Source organism: Chiloscyllium plagiosum, chromosome 4 (assembly GCF_004010195.1).
Source record: "Chiloscyllium plagiosum isolate BGI_BamShark_2017 chromosome 4, ASM401019v2, whole genome shotgun sequence".
NCBI lineage: Eukaryota > Metazoa > Chordata > Chondrichthyes > Orectolobiformes > Hemiscylliidae > Chiloscyllium > Chiloscyllium plagiosum.
Window position 1 is genome coordinate 131,639,439 of NC_057713.1, and position 16,599 is coordinate 131,656,037.

Genomic DNA, 16,599 nt, shown 5'->3' on the forward strand with positions numbered 1-16,599 from the left:
ACCCACCCACCCGCGTTCTGTCTCGTTTACCCGCTCACCCGCACGCCCACTTGTCCTCACTCTTCCTCGCCCGCCCACACTTGCTCGACGCCCTCCTCTCTATCGCTCACTCTCACTGTTGCACTGTCTCTCACTTGCCCTCGTTGTCACTGCCCCTCTAGCTCACCCGTGCTCCCTCTCACTCGCTCGCTCGCCTGCCTGCCTCCCTTCCATTTGTTTGTCCTCCCGCTCGCTCGTCCTCCCATGCTCACTTCCTCCCAACAGTCCTTTCTCCCACTATGCCAATGATTAGCCAACTACAGTCATTTCTCAAGAAAGGTTGCTAGCCCCAAAATGTTAACTCTATTTTTTGTCCATGAATGCTGTCACTACATGAACCAGAACCACATAGAATGAAGGAAGTGAGGGCTGCAGTTGTGGAGGGTGCTTACCGTCATTTTGAGTTCTCCTTAAATTTGGGGCTGTTGCCAGAGCACTGAGGGATTGCAAACATTCTCTATTTAAGAGAAAAGGAAAACCCTGTCAATTACAACCTAATGTCAGTGAATGGAGAAAGTTTTATAAATTTTTTAAAAATCCAGCAAATGTGTAGTTGGGCAGTCAAAGGAAAGTCGGCAAATTGTGTTTGATAAACTTGGTTGAGTTTGTTGATGAAATAACAGAGAGGGTTGATAAAGGTAATTTGGTTGATGTGTGTAGGGACTTTAAAAAGGCATTTACCAAAATAGCCCACTATAGATGTGTAAGCAAAACTGAAGCTCCTTGGATCAAAGGACAGTAGCTGTATGGATGGAGCAGTAGTGCTTCAGACTGCATGGAAATGAGTAGTAGTGTTCCCCAGGGGTACAGTGGAGTTCTCCAAGGGTTGAAATGAGGAGTATTGCTGTTTTTGAAATAATAATGACCTAGATGTGGCAGACACTGCGTAGCATTGATTAAACAAAGAAATTTAAGGAAGATAGGAATAGGCATTAGAAGGGAATATATAGGTTGCTGAAATGGGCAGACACATGATAAATGTAATGTATCATGGCAAAGTATAAATAAAGTCGGAACAATAAGGAGAGAGGTAGTATAGAGTGAATAATAGAACACTGAAGTGAGTCCAGAGAGAGACATGGCTGTGTGTATAAAATTCTTATAGTTGCAGGATAAGTTTAGAAACCTGTTTATTTTTTGAAAAACACAAATGGGAACGTTGCCTTTATTGATTTTTGTATGACATTCACTAATTAATGCTCTTGTGTTAAATATTTCTCAATGACAGGTTTGGTCTTGGCTGAAATGTTGTGTTCAATTTTGGATGCCATATTGTGGAAGGATGTCAAGGCCTGAGAGAGGGGATGCAAGAGAAAGAATAGAAACCAAAGCAAAATTATGCAGATACTGGAAATTTGCAATAAAAACAAAATGTTGGAAATAAGAGCTTCAGAGACACTAAAGCAATAAATGTAGGTCCTTTGGCAGTCTATGATGTGATATCAGGACAATTTATTAAACAACAAGTTATACTTAAATCAAGGCAATTAGGGTCCCAGTTCATATGACTGTTACTTCCCATTATCTGTAGGAGCAACAGGTGGCTTGCAACACTTTCATGTTTTTTCCTTATGTCTTCCTCCAATCTGTACAACAAAGTTCTCTGAGTACATTTTTTAAAAATCTTCTGCAGGCAGGAGTGTTCTTCCTGTGTTTTTGTCTACATTAGATAAAAACAAGGACTGCAGTTGCTGAAAACCAGAGTCTAGATTAGTGGTGCTAGAAAAGCACAGCAGGTCAGGCAGCATCCGAGGAGCAGGAAAATCGACGTTTCAGGCAAAAGCCCTTCATCAGGAATACATTAGCTCATCAGTCATCATCATGACCCATGGTCATGACACAAACACAGTATTGTTGATTTATTGGCCAACCATCCATTCATGTATGTGATTTAGATAAATTTGAGTGATGTAAGCAGTGCTCCCTCACACATCTAAATTAACAATTAATCTGCTAGGAACTCATACAAAATAGAAAAAAAAGGGAATTTGTAACGCATGCAAATTGTGAAAAAAACAGTATGATAAGGTTCCCAATTCCACAGCATGTTAGCAGCTTTTGTCAAGAGGGAAACTGTTAACATTTCAGGTTGATTTCAGCCTTCATTCCTGATTGAAGGGCTTTTGCCCGAAACGTCGATTTTCCTGGTCCTTAGATGTTGCCTGACCTGCTGTGCTTTTCCAGCACTACTCTAATCGAGACTTTGATTTCCAGCATCTGCAGTCCTCACTTTTGCCTATTTCAGGTTGATGACCTTAACGAGAGATTTGGTCTCGTTGATAAGGCTATCGACCTGAAATATTTGCTCATTTTCTCTCACCCTATATGCTACCAAACCTGAGTGTTTTCAGCATTTCATGTTTCTAGTAAATAGATATGAATTGAGACTGGGGCATCAGTTTTACAAATACACTAGAGACTTTGTGGTTTCCTTTGTGAAGTAAACAATATTGATAGGTGATGTGATCAAGTTTTGAAATGATGAAAGCTTTTCAAAGCACAAATAAGTAGGAGCTGGATCTGTGGAAAAATGGTTGCTAACAAAAGGACTCAGTTAAGGTGAATGTCAATCGTAATTTGGAGATGCCGGTCTTGGTAAATGTCAAAGCAGATGTGGAAATGTGTTGCTGGAAAAGCGCAGCAGGTCAGGCAGCATCTAGGGAACAGGAGAATCAACATTTCGGGCATTAGCCCTTCTTCAGGAAACGTTGATTCTCCTGTTCCCTAGATGCTGCCTGACCTGCTGCGCTTTTCCAGCAACACATTTCCATCTCTGATCTCCAGCATCTGCAGACCTCACTTTCTCCTCAAAAATGTCAAAGCAGCCTATTATTCAATCTCCTTTGAGACCAATAACCTTCAAGTTATGGTCTCCCAACATTTTTAGTTTAAATACCACCCTGGATCTACCCTGAAAAAATTACAGAATAGTTTATTTTTAGGACAATTATTATTACTCTCCATTAGCAGATATCGAGTCTCCTAGGCTGACCGTTACTTATTCCATGGTCTGTCCAACTGCTGTTATCTCAATCTCAGCTCCATCTCCACATATCATTTACTCCTCTACCCCTACTTCAACATGATATATCAACTTTTTCCTAGCTACAGTCAGTTCTGAAGAAGAGTTACTGGACTCAAAACGTTAACTCTGTTTTCTCTCCACAGATGCTGCCAGATATGCTAAGTTTTTCCAGCAATTTCTGTTTTTGTTTTAGATTTCCAGCATCCGCAGTTCTTGTTTTTTTTTAACGGCTGTATCTTGGTCTGACTTTCATCATTTTGCGTAGTAATTTTCTCCAGATAAACTCCACAGCTTGTAAATCAAATATCAAATCTAATTTAGTGGCCAACCCAACAATATCTACTCAAAGGAATAGATTTGAAACAAATCTGGTGACTTGTTCCGTAACAGCAAATTCCTGAAATCACCTGTTGAATTCCTCTGACAGCCAATTCAGAAGTGCACAGATGTTTTCTGAACCATTTATTCTTGTGCTGAATTCTTTTCTGAGTATTTTCTCCAGATTCAGGAAGTGTTGCAGCATTTAGTTATTTGACTGGGAGAGCTACAGACTCCGTTCCAATTTAACTACATTTACAAGGGGATCAGCGATTGAGGGAGAATGTAGGAGAAAATAGGTTGAGAAAAATATCAGCCATATCTGTAAAATATCAGTGGGTCGAATGGCCTAATTCTGCTCCTATATCTAATGGCCTTATGATTTTACACTATTCATCATTGGGAGGCACTAATTGGAGGAAACATTAGACGGAAAGCTGTCATTACGTTCTCTTGCTGTTGGGTTTCAAATGCCATTGAAAACATTCTACAAAGGTAATTTGCCTCTGGAGCAACTGAGCAATTTTTTTTACAAGATTGATTTGAATTCGATGTTATTTATTCAAAGTGATGTGTCAAGATTTCTTATTTATAAGCCTCTTTTAAATCATTTAACTACACAGATTTTTCTTATTGTAGGCAAGTTATACTTTTAAAATATGGAAATAAACTGTTTCTTGTTACTTGTGCTTCTCCACTACTTTACTTCCCTACTTTCTGGTTCCTATAGCAAACAGTTCAGTTATCCCCAGCTAACAATCAGTTCCTTCCCCATTTTACTTTTCTGACTGGGTAACTTCTAGTACCAAAACAGTGTCAGGATTATCCCTGGGATATTCTAGCACTAATTCTAGTTTTGGAAGATTCACTATCCTCCTTTAACTCTTTTTGAATTCAGTCTGACCGTGAGCATCCATCTCTGTTGGAGTCAGCATTTACTCTGCTCAAGTCATAGACCTGACTGTTCCTGCCCATTACTCTCTCATTCTCAGTTGGATACAGGCCATGCAAGCCAAATCTGCACCTGTTGCCATTCCTGTGTTTAAAAGCAGCCCACACTCCTCATGCCTATCTATGCCGTTTTCCTCATGGCCACATGAAGCATGTCACATGTTAATCAGTTTTCCTCGATACACTAGAAGTAAAGGGTCCGCAGCAGAAAGACTTACGATTCACAGTCCAAAATACACTTCTGGAACTGGAGACTCAGGATTTACTTGTAAGTATTATTTTTCTCCCCAAAGAACTTCCACTTCCCTGTCAAATTTAAAAAAAGCTTGAGCCTCCCTCTGATCCGTAATGAAAGGCCACATTCAAGTCATGCCTTTTCCAGAGTGTGTCTGAAAATGTTTGGAGTCTTGAGCAGGGGTAGTATCTGTACCTCTGAGCTCAGAGACTTGAGTTCAATTCCACCTGTGCAGCAGGTATGTAATGACATCTCTGAACAGATTGCTTAAAAATATTTAAACTACTCTTGCCCGCTGACAGACAGAATCTTGTATAGGTCAGATGACTCCTTTCGTTTACCAGAAATTTAATATCACAGCTCTAAAATTTAGTAATCACTTAACCAAAATATGGAATTGTAAATAATATATCTTAAACCTCACAATTCTAAGTGATTTTCTAACTAATAAAGTGCCTTTCTGAGATCATCAGCATGATTGCAGTAACCAAAGGTAGACATTATATGGGTGTATATTTGTTGGCATCTGAGCTGAAACATGTGATTTGATCTAATGCTAGTTTGTCTTTATCTTCTTCCATGCAGAAATTAATTGCTTATGGACATCTCACTGGCAATGCCCCAGACAATACAACACCTGGCAAGAAATTAATTGATAGAATCATAGAGACAATATGTGGCTGTTTTCAAGGCCCACAAACAGATGAAGGCGTTCAACTACAGATAATTAAGGTAATATTTTAATATTTGAACCTTCTAGAACATAGAAGTAGACTTGCATGAACATTTTCTGCATTAATACAGAGGATTGCATTTGTGTAATAATTTGGATACAATTTAGTAAACATTCAAAAAGTTGGGTCAAGTATTAAGATGGTTAATGAACAAATAAAATGAGTTCTCATTAAGTTGGAAAAAACACTTGCTTTATACAAGTTCATTGAAAGCCCCCCAATTGTCAGTGAAAAGACAATAGGGCATTTTCAAAGTGTCTCAGTCAGGTTGTATCAGAGATAAATAATAAATCCAGTTCATTACGATTTTTACAGAGGCATTCAGGAGTTAACTTTCTGACTTCATGGATAATCTGACACCTGGATTCAAGTTCCCAGGTTTACCTCTCAGAACTTCCAAATGAAACGCTAAACAATCTATCCTTACAGTAAATACAGCAAATCTGCAAATGTAACATAATCACATGACCAACACATACTCAAATATTAGGGTACTGTTATTGACAATGGCAAGGATTATTTTAGTACTATTGGTCAATATCTTCACAAAACCTGCTTCAGATTTGTGCAATCTATTTCTGCCTGCTCCAGACCTTCCTGGTGCCAAGTATAATAATGTTTAGCTGCCACTATCTGGCCAGATAATGTTTGTTTAAAGATCTAATGTTCAATAATTTAAATGTTAGAGTCATACAGCATGGAAACAGACTGAAGATTAGATTAGATTCCCTACAGTGTGGAAACAGACCTTTCGGCCCAACCAGTCCACACCGACCCTCCGAAGAGTAACCCACCCAGACCCATTTCACTCTAACCAATGCACCTAATACTGTGGGCAATTTAGCATGGCCAATTCACCTGACCTGCACATCTTTGGACTGTGGGAGGAAACCGGAGCATCCGGAGGAAACCCACGCAGACACTGGGAGAATGTGCAAACTCCACACAGACAGTCACCCGAGGCCGGAATCGAACCTGGGACCCTGGTGCTTTGAGGCAGCAGTGCTAACCACTGAGCCACCGTGCCGTCCAAAATGTCCCAGACCTAGTCACATTTGCCAGCATTTGGCTCCTGTCCCTCTGAACTCTCTATTTATTTAGCCATCTGGATGCCTTTTAAATGTTATAATTGTACCTGCCTCCACTTCCTCTGGCAGCTTGTTCTAGACACTCACTACCCTATGTGTGAAAAGGTTACCCCTTTTTAAATCTTTCCCCTCTCACCTTAAGGAGAAAGTGAGGTCTGCAGATGCTGGAGATCAGAGCTGAAAATGTGTTGCTGGAACAGCGCAGCAGGTCAGGCAGCATCCAGGGAACAGGAGAATCAACGTTTCTTCAGGAGAAGGGCTTATGCTAGAAACGTCGATTCTCCTGTTCCCTGGATGCTGCCTGACCTGCTGCGCTGTTCCAGCAACACCCTCTCACCTTAAGTCTATGCTGTCCCCCACCCTCGGGGGAAAAAAACCTTAGCTGTTCACCCTATCCATGCCCCTCATAATTTTATAAACTTGCAGGGAAAAATGCCCCAGCCTATTTACCCTCTCCCTCTAACTCAAGCCTTCCAGTCCCAGCAACATCCTTGTCAGTCTTTTCTACATCCTCTCAAATTTAGCAACATGCTTCCTATGGAAGGGTGACCAGAATTGTACACATGTTCTAAAAGTGGCCTCACCAAAGTCCTGAACAGTCGCAACATGATGTCCCCACTTTTATACTCAATGTTTTGATCAATGAAGACAATGTGCCAAACGCCTCCTTCACTACCATGTCTACCTACGACTCCACTTTCAAGGAACTGTGCACCTGCACCCCGAGGTCTCTTTATTTGGCAACACTCCTCAGGACCCTATCATTAACTGTATAGTTCCTGTCCTGGTTTGCCTTACCAAAATGCAGCACCTCACATTTATCTAGATTAAACTCCGTCTGCCACTCTTTTGAACAGTCTCCTGTTGCAAGAGGCCACAGTCCACATTTGGCTATTATTTCAGCTCTCATTCTTAGGGACACAGTGAACATGTGCCTGCCCTATTGAATCAGATCAGAATTCCCGTTCACTACTTCACTAAGGTGACCTTTACTTCGAACACTCGCATAAACACTAACCCTGTTTTGAACCTGCACTTCACTACAAGGCACAACAAAGGGTTACAGCAAACTATCCAGAATCTTAATACACTCCAGGCACGCAACATGCCCTGCCACATCTGAACCTGGATAATTTGCATTATTTTTATTTAGCTTTTGTTTGGTGTAAGCTTTCTTTCCCGTTTTAACGCACTAACTTGTACTTAGCACAAAACACTGGACAAAAGCTTCTGATATCCAGTGGAATCAAAACTAACTGAGTAGCTTTTGATGTTGCATATACTTTGGGAACAAGCTGTTGTTGGTTCAAAAGGCCAATTACCTGAGGTTTTGAATATGGCTGCATGTTCAACCCGAAAGTACCTTTATGGAACATGCAGCTATCAGTAAATTGTGGTTTTCTTCCTGAAACCCTTTAATTATACACTATATGTACACTGATTTCAGCATTTTTTCCTTTCTTCACATCATTGTATAGGCATCAATTCAAACATAAGAAATATGCGGAAAAAAATACTTAGATCTGAAACCCCCATTTTCCATGAAATTGATTGCAAATGACACTTCGTGGAAGTGTTGGGCATTTCCAGCTGTTGTGAACAAATGGTGCGAGAAAGAGGGGTGACAATGGGAGTGTAATTTTCACTTTGTTCATTGCGCTGTAAGAAACAGATGCAAACTTTACAAAATGCAATTGAGATTTGCAATTGAAGCCACTAAGCAAGCATTATCAGTTAATAGGAATAGGTTCTCTCATGTCTTTCAGGAGACTATTCCTGAAGTGTTTTGATCCTGATGTTGTATATTGAAACTGGAATCAGCCAAATTGGTACCATGACAAATAATCATTTGTTAAGTTAATTAGAAATTCATTGATGGAAACATCTTGACAGTGTAAGGTCAATGTTGGCTCTATCTAAAACAACAATGCGCCCATGTGAGGAGTGAATTTATGTTGTTACATGTCACGTAAATAACTTGATCTTGTAGATAAAGCAAAATTATTTTAGTAGGAAATTGGAACATTTATGCGGATTAGGAATGTCGGATGAGCTCTCACATGAAAAAGATAATAAATTTCTTAGGTGCATTCAGGCTAGTTTTGTGTCCCTACCTATAGGACATCGTAGATTTTAGAATGAGCCAGACTTAGTTAATTTAATAGGAAAGAAATCATTATTGTACAGTGATCATAATGCCATTTTATTCAATGTTCATTTTTATTGGCAGATTTTAACAGGAAGATGCAGAGATAACAAACTGATCAAAATTGTTATTGAGTAAAATTACTGGTGAACAATGGAATTTATTAAGAACAGAAAATAGTATGCCTAAAATGAGGAAGAGCTCCAAAAAAGGAATGTGAAAATGGAATTAGATAGTACAGTAGCAAGCAGGACTTTAGAAGGAATAATCTCTGGATTGCTCCTGTTACCATACTCAAATAAGGATAGAAATAGAGAGATATATGTATATCAGGAGGGAGTTGTATATCACACAACATCAGTTATAGTCCAACAGGAAGACAGCTAACGGTCCGCATCCATGAACACCAACTAGCCACGAAACGACATGACCAGCTATCCTTAGTAGCCACACAGTCGGATGACATGCAACATGAGTTCGACTGGGACAACACTACTATTATAGGACAAGCCAAACAGAGAACAGCCAGGGAATTCCTAGAGGCATGGCACTCATCCATAGATTCAATCAATAAGCACATCGACCTGGACCCAATATACCGACCATTGCAATGGACAGCTGGAACTGACAACCGGAAACGGTAGATACAAACCGCTATAAATGCCGGAGGAAACATCACAGAAGCGCTTCACAGGAGGCTCCCAAGCACTGAGGATGTCACCTAAACAGGGGACAAAACGTCTGCAACACAAATTCCCAGCTCGGCAAACAGAACCACAACAGATTAAATGTTTCTAAGGTATAATAATAGAGGAAGATCTTGGATATCAGTTAAATGGTAATGACCATTCAGTTATTCACGAAAGTTTCTTCTTTCACCTTAAAATAATTAAGGCATAGCTATGAGATTATTCTGTTGGACATGCAGATATTGGGCATTATTTTGTTTTTGACTTTAATTACATCATGTATCAGTATCTGTTTCCAACAGATTTAATTTGTTTTGGGCCCAGAAGAAGAACAGCAATGCAATGTGGCATGTTTGTATTAGGTACTTAACGAACAATAATAATTCTTCCAACTGTGACTGTAAGTACGTGCTCTGTTGTACGTACTTAAAGTACAAAATAGCTACATGTAACAGCTACCTAAAAATGCACATGATTGCAGCAGCAGTTATAGTGAGGTGAAGTGAGTGTAACTATATTTGTCATCAAGGTAATGCTCGATTGAGTGTGGCATCAAAATGCCCCAGCAAAATTCAAAATAAAGTGAATTAGGAAAGCTCTCCACTGGTTGGGGTCATGCCTATCATCTTGGAACGTGATTGTGGTTGCTGGAGATTGATCAACTTTACCCCAGGGCATTGCTGCTGGATTCCCTTTAGAAGTATCCTAAGCACAACCATATTTAGTTTCAATGATTTTGCCCCCATCACAAGTTTACGATTGGAAATGTTCTTTGATTGCATGGACATCCTTTGTGTTTCCAACTCTCAAAATGAAACAGTTCAAGCCTGCGTAAAAGAAGACCAGGAAAACATTATGATTTAAACTGGCAAGTGGCATTCACTCCACATAAGTGCCAGTCAATGACCATTTCCAAACTTTGTAAATTTACGAATTTCCTGTTGACAATGTATGGCAATACATTGCTGAATACACCACCATCAATATCCTGGGATTATCATTGACCAGAGACTGAACTGGATCGATCATCCTGTTGCTACAAGAGCAAGCCACATGATACCCAAACCCTGCAGGCACAAGTTACGACTTTGATGGAGTATACTCGGGGGAGTTTTGAGAAATGTAATTGCACTGTGGTGTTATTAGGAATGGTGCTGAAATATGTGGATTTTCAGAACTGTAAGAGAGCCAGTCATTGAAAGAAACAGAAAGGAAGAACTGTAAAAAAAAAACAAAAGCAGTCTTTTGAATCAAAACAGCTATTAGGTTTCACTCCCTGCTGCTGTGGAAATGAAAGGAGAAGTGAGACAAAATTGGATATTTTATCCATTTTCAATGGCAAAACTATGCAGTAGCTGCAGAATTAATTAAAGAATCTTAGCAAATAAGTATGGTAACACTGTTCTCGGTGAGGGAAAACTACTACAAACTCCGTTACAGACTAAATTTATCTTGGGTAGGCGAGACAAAAGATTTTGAAAGCTTTGAAAACCTGTTTTGAACCTCATTATTATAACTTGTGGTATGAGTTTAACAGCAGAGTTTAGAAAGAGACTGTTGCTCAAAGTATGACTGGACTGATAAATCTGTTTGAATCCTGAGAGCCTGCTCCACCATTTAATATGATCATGGTGATCATCCAACTCATTTCCCTGTTCCCGCTTTCTCCCCATACCTTTGCTCCCTTTAGAACTATATCCAACTCCTTCTTGAAGACGTTCAATGTTTTGGCATCAACTGCTTTCTGTGACAGAGAATTCCACAGGCACACCACACTCTGGTTGGAAAAAAATTCAATTTTTGTTCTGTAACCACAGTACTTTTATGGCTTGTTGAGCTGAGTTCCAGTTTGATGGGAGTTAATGCCACTGAATGTCAGTAGAAAATTATTATTCTCTTGAGGGTATAAATGTTACTGATCATTTGAAAGTTTAAACTTGAAAATTGTCTCAATCCTGTTGCATCCAGGTAAGGACTGTTTTATGAAAATACCATTTGTGATTTAAATACAGTTATCAGAGGGTCTTGTGGAGATATTTATTTATTTTATTGTTTCCTCCACTCTATAGGCTTTATTAACTGCAGTAACATCTCAACACATAGAAATACATGAAGGAACTGTGTTGCAGGCTGTTAGAACATGCTACAATATTTACCTGGCCAGCAAAAACTTAATAAACCAAACCACAGCCAAGGCAACACTAACTCAGATGTTGAATGTTATATTTGCACGAATGGAAAACCAAGCAGTGAGTATTGAATTTAGAGTTGATTCAAAGTTTTCAAAGAAACTCTGGTGTGAATAATAACAAAATAATTGATCAGTGAAATGTATCAAAAAATTCGAATGTTAAATTATCTACATTCAAGGACTTTTTTGTCTGTAATTATAGAATTATATACATTGATTTATTTCTGTGATTGTGGAGTTTGAGAATAAATTTGTTAGTGGTACTAAATATGTAATAAACAAAGATTTGCATGTATACATTACAATGTAATGGATGGATTGATGAATTTAAAATTACTGTAGAAGTTTTTTCATTTAATTTTAGTGCACCAGCATATTAGCCAAGTCACAAAGGATATTCTGTGATTGTATTTGTTGTAAACTATCCTTCTTTTTCTGTTAGCAAGCATTGACCTAATCATTGTAGGAGCAAATTACTGCAGATGCTGGAATCTGTACTGAAAACAGCAAATGCTGGGGATCACAGTGGGTCAGGCATCATCCATGGAGAGAGGGCAAGCTAACATTTTGAAGCTCTGATGAAGAGACATCTAGACTCGAAATGTTAGCTTGCTCTCTTTCCATGGATCCTATCTGGCCCACTGTATCCCCAGAATTTGTAGTTTTGACCAAATAATGCTCCTCTATTACTTTTGCATTGTCATCCAGCTGGTGGATTTATCCTTGGGCCTCCTCCCTTTTCCCACCCATATGCTGTCACTTGGTTACATCATCTAAAAGCAGGCTCACCTTTCAAGTGTATGCTGATGATACCCAGGCCCACCTCAATACCTCTTTGCACAGCCACCGTTACCTTCTGCCCAGCAGCCTAACTCCCCTACCATCTCTTATTTATCACGTTGTTTATTGATAAATAGCATTGCATAAGTCTTCTCCAGCTAAGTCTCAGCCACAACCTGTATCCCTTAACCATTGACTTTCACCTGATCTGAGGTTGAACCAAAAAGTAGCACCTGTGACATCCTCCTTGATCTTAAGCTGAACTGCCAACTGCATAATTGTTTCACCAACACCGACTCCTTCCAATTTTGTAACACTGCTTGTGTTCACCGCTGCTTCAGCATGTTTGCTGAAATCTTCATCTGTGCTTTTGTTATCCGTGGACTTAACAATCTGAAAGTTTTCTTGGTTGGTTTCCCACTTTGCACCTTGGTAAACTTCAAGATTTCGCTGCCAGTATCATCTCTTAAACTTAATTTGTGTGTTCCTCAATTTTGACAGTTTCTGTATCCCTGATTTTCTTTCTTATAACATTGATAGCCTTCAGCTTCCTGTGCCCTAAGTTCCGGGACAGTCTTCCTAAACATGCACATGCTCGCGCGCACTCTCTCTCTCTTTAAATCTACCTCTGATAAGTCGTTGATTCTGTGCCCAAATGATACGGTATGTGGTTTAATGTTACATTTTGTGTACTACATTTCTTCCATAAAGCTAGGTGGCAGGTCAGAAGCTTAAATACAATATCGATAATAGCAAGGAATGATAAATTTTTTCTTCCTCATTGTTCTATTAGAATATGAGAGAAGGCAAGCTAGAGATATCAAAACATATGGTAAGCATTTATACTGGTATTTAAAAAGGATGTCAGTGAAGTGAGCATTAGAGTCCTCTACAGAGAGAGGAAGATCCAGGGAATTGTGAGAAATTCATTCATAGAGCTGACAAGGCCAGCATTTATTGCCATTAATAACAATTAAAAATTGTGAAGTAGCAGAGTAGAGGGGAGATGATTGTGTTGTGGTATTGTCACTGGACTGTAAGTAAGACCCCTCTGGTTATTACTGATTTTTATTATTTATTCATTGAAATCATCTGTTTATTGTTTTCAAAGCTTTTTAAAATGTGATCATAGCACATTTGAGTTTCATAAAACTTGAATTTTTTGAAAAGCTTGTCTGATAGTGAAACAATAGGATCTGGTTAGTTAAGAAGCAAGAGGCAAGGGTGTTAAACTAATATTGACCTTAGTTCATGCCTGGTTTCTCTTACAGCACACTCCCTCCACTCCCCCCTTCTTTTCAACTCCGGTGAATACATAGAACATAGAACATTACAGCGCAGTACAGGCCCTTCGGCCCTCGATGTTGCGCCGGCCTGTCATACTAGTCTGAAGCCCATCCCACCTACACTATTCCATATACGTCCATATGCCTGTCCAATGACGACTTAAATGCACATAAACTTGGTGAATCTACTACCATTGCAGGCAAAGCATTCCATACCTTTACTACTCTCTGAGTAAAGAAACTACCTCTGACATCTGTCTTATACCTATCTCCCCTCACTTTAAAGTTGTGTCCCCTCGTGTTTGCTGTTCCCATACTTGGAAAAAGGCTCTCCCTGTCCACCCTATCTAACCCTCTGATGATCTCCTATGTCTCTATTAAGTCACCTCTCAACCACCTCCTCTCTAACGAGAACAGCCTCAAGGCCCTCAGCCTTTCCTCGTAAGACAATCCTAACCAACTCAATCTCTCCACATACATCAGTCCTACCATCCCAGAAATCAATTTGGTAAACCTTCACTGCAATTGCTCTATAACAAGAACATACTTCCTCTGATAAAGAGACCACAACAATATTCCAGATTGGAGCTTTAGCTTCCTGCATCCTTACTAATTGCTGTATAATTGTAGCAAGACATCCTTGTTCCTGTTTTCGAATCCTCTCACTATGAAGGCCAACATACAGTTTGTCTTATTGCCTGCTGCCTCTGTGCGCTTACCCTCAGTGAATGGTGCACAAGAACACCCAAGTTTTGTTTAAACATTCCCCTCTCACAATTTGCATACATTCAAACAATAACTTACCTTCCTATTTTTGCTACCAAAGTGTGCCCATATTATACTTATTACCCACATTATAATTGCAATAGAAATGTGTAGAAAAATTTCAAAGTTGATATTTGTAACAGGAAGAATGTTTTAAAAGTGTATACATGGTAAGTGCAAACTCTGTCAAATCGAACAGTGGGGTTATGAACAATCTATTGCAGCCTGAGACAGTGATAGGAAAGGGAGTAGAATTGGAGGCAATTTTACAGATTTGTTAGATTAGATTTTTTTTTAGATTAGATTACATTACAGTGTAGAAACAGGCCCTTCGGCCCAAACTGCCCCGCCGAAGCGCAACCCACCCATACCCCTACATTAACCCCTTACCTAACACTATGGGCAATTTAGCATGGCCAATTCACCTGACCTGCACATCTTTGGACTGTGGGAGGAAACCGGAGCACCCGGAGGAAACCCACGCAGACACTGGGAGAATGTGCAAACTCCACACAGTCAGTCGCCAGAGGCGGAAATTGAACCCGGATCTCTGGCGCTGTGAGGCAGCAGTGCTAACCACTGTGCCACCGTGCCGCCCACAGTTCTGGAGGAACTGTAGCCAATTTCTTCACTGTTTCTCAAGTTGAACACCAAGCACTGCATAGGTTCCTTACCTTCACCTCTGCACTTTTACACCATATCCCCACTTGAACCCTTGTGATATTGAAAATCTCATCCTTACCATTGTCTTCTCCAGTATCTGTTTGAGTTGATGCTTTCGTGGTCAGCTCCTGGAGCTTCCAAGATACTCCTCATTCAAAATCCCATGTTAGATTTTTTTTTGATCCACCATGAGTACAACATACAGTAATTTTTATACTAATTCTACTTTTGATCTCTATATTCCCTGCATGTTACCACCAAATCCCACCATATCAAGCAACATGCAGAAGTGGCATCAAAATAGCATGGAGGTAAGGAGTTACATTTCTCAGTCACTCCTAATTGCAGTTGTTAAGGTCATGTAGCGTACTTAAGCCCTTCCAATCGCTTATGTTTTCAATTATAAACACAGTTCCCTAATCAACACAGATCCCAGTTTATCAAGACAATTACTCCATCTCCCCTCTCTCGCCTTAGTTCTGCTTCAAAATATGTTCTGGTTCTGCCACTTTCTCTTTGAAGCCATTATAATCTTGGGGGAAAAAAAGCAATTCTCTATCCATGAAATAATGCAGTCATCTCAAATATCCCTTTCTTGACAAGTCATTGAGCATGTTTCCAAAAATTATGCCCAACTTTTCCAAAACTCATGTCTGAGTTAGAAAGTTATAAAACTTAATGCAGTATTTTTTAGACCTGGAAGACTGTGTCATGCAACACTCTTGTCTTTATGCATACAGCTGCAGGAAGTAAAACAAATGGAAAAGGAGAGACTTCGGCAACAGCACCATCTCCAGCAACCTAATGTGAACCAGTATGAGCCTGAATCACCACAACTGGGTCGTCTTGAGGAGCAGCCTATTCTTGAGGTGGCACAGGTACCTCAACTGGATTCAGGCCACAACGATGAAGTGGACAAGCATACTCAAGAGGATACAGAGCCAGAAAATGGAATTGACATTTGTAATACAGAAAATGAGCAAACAGAAGTTGACCAGGCCACAGCAGCTAAAAGTAAATAAATTTATTTACAGATTACATATATAAAGTTTGTGACTTAGGAAAGAAAACTGTTATTTAAGGAAAGGAAATTATTTAATTTTTCTTCAGGAATATGGTCAGTAAACATTTTTATTTCTCAGTTCAGTTTCCATATATGGTTGAATGTTGGTCAGTGTTTCCCTTCAGAATAATTCTACTCAACCTGATTAGTATGCCTTGCCCTTATTTGTATTTCAAATTCTTTGCTTTCGTTATCAGCAACAGATCCCTGTAGCAGTTTATGCAATGGAGTATTCTGAATAAGCACTTAATTTTCTGCAATTTCTGTTAATAGTTCAAAATCTGTTGAACGATGATCCTGCTGTTCATAATGTCAAAAATCTAAAAATCTTGCTGCAGGTGTGAGATGAAAAATTAGCTTTGCTGCAGTGAAGTTTGCAAGAGGATTATTTTAAAAGCTCGCAATGCAGGATCTTACACTGGGTTACACAGCTCTAAGGATGCATCATTGTCTTGCTTGCTTTGTCCAATTGTCCACTAGTTTTCAGTTAATTTTACCTTTTGGCCCAATCATGGATTCAATCTGCACAGGTTGCTGATCAAGACAAGCAGTTATCTTCAGATTAATTTTCTGATGTGGAACTGATGCGAGAAGTATGACAGTATCGGGATTGCTTTCAAGTTTAT

General features: G+C 39.5%; 1 protein-coding gene across 3 annotated transcripts in view; it reads left to right on the forward strand.

Annotated features, from left to right (window-relative positions):
• The window catches only part of arfgef1 (ADP-ribosylation factor guanine nucleotide-exchange factor 1 (brefeldin A-inhibited)), a 203,045-nt gene that overhangs the window by 64,147 nt on the left and 122,299 nt on the right, over nucleotides 1–16,599 (forward strand). For all 3 annotated transcript variants that reach the window (XM_043689239.1, XM_043689241.1, XM_043689242.1), the window contains exons 4-6: nucleotides 5,154–5,300; nucleotides 11,295–11,474; nucleotides 15,651–15,924. In XM_043689239.1, the coding sequence (XP_043545174.1) occupies nucleotides 5,154–5,300; nucleotides 11,295–11,474; nucleotides 15,651–15,924 (601 nt within the window). The remainder of the gene's footprint in view (nucleotides 1–5,153; nucleotides 5,301–11,294; nucleotides 11,475–15,650; nucleotides 15,925–16,599) is intronic.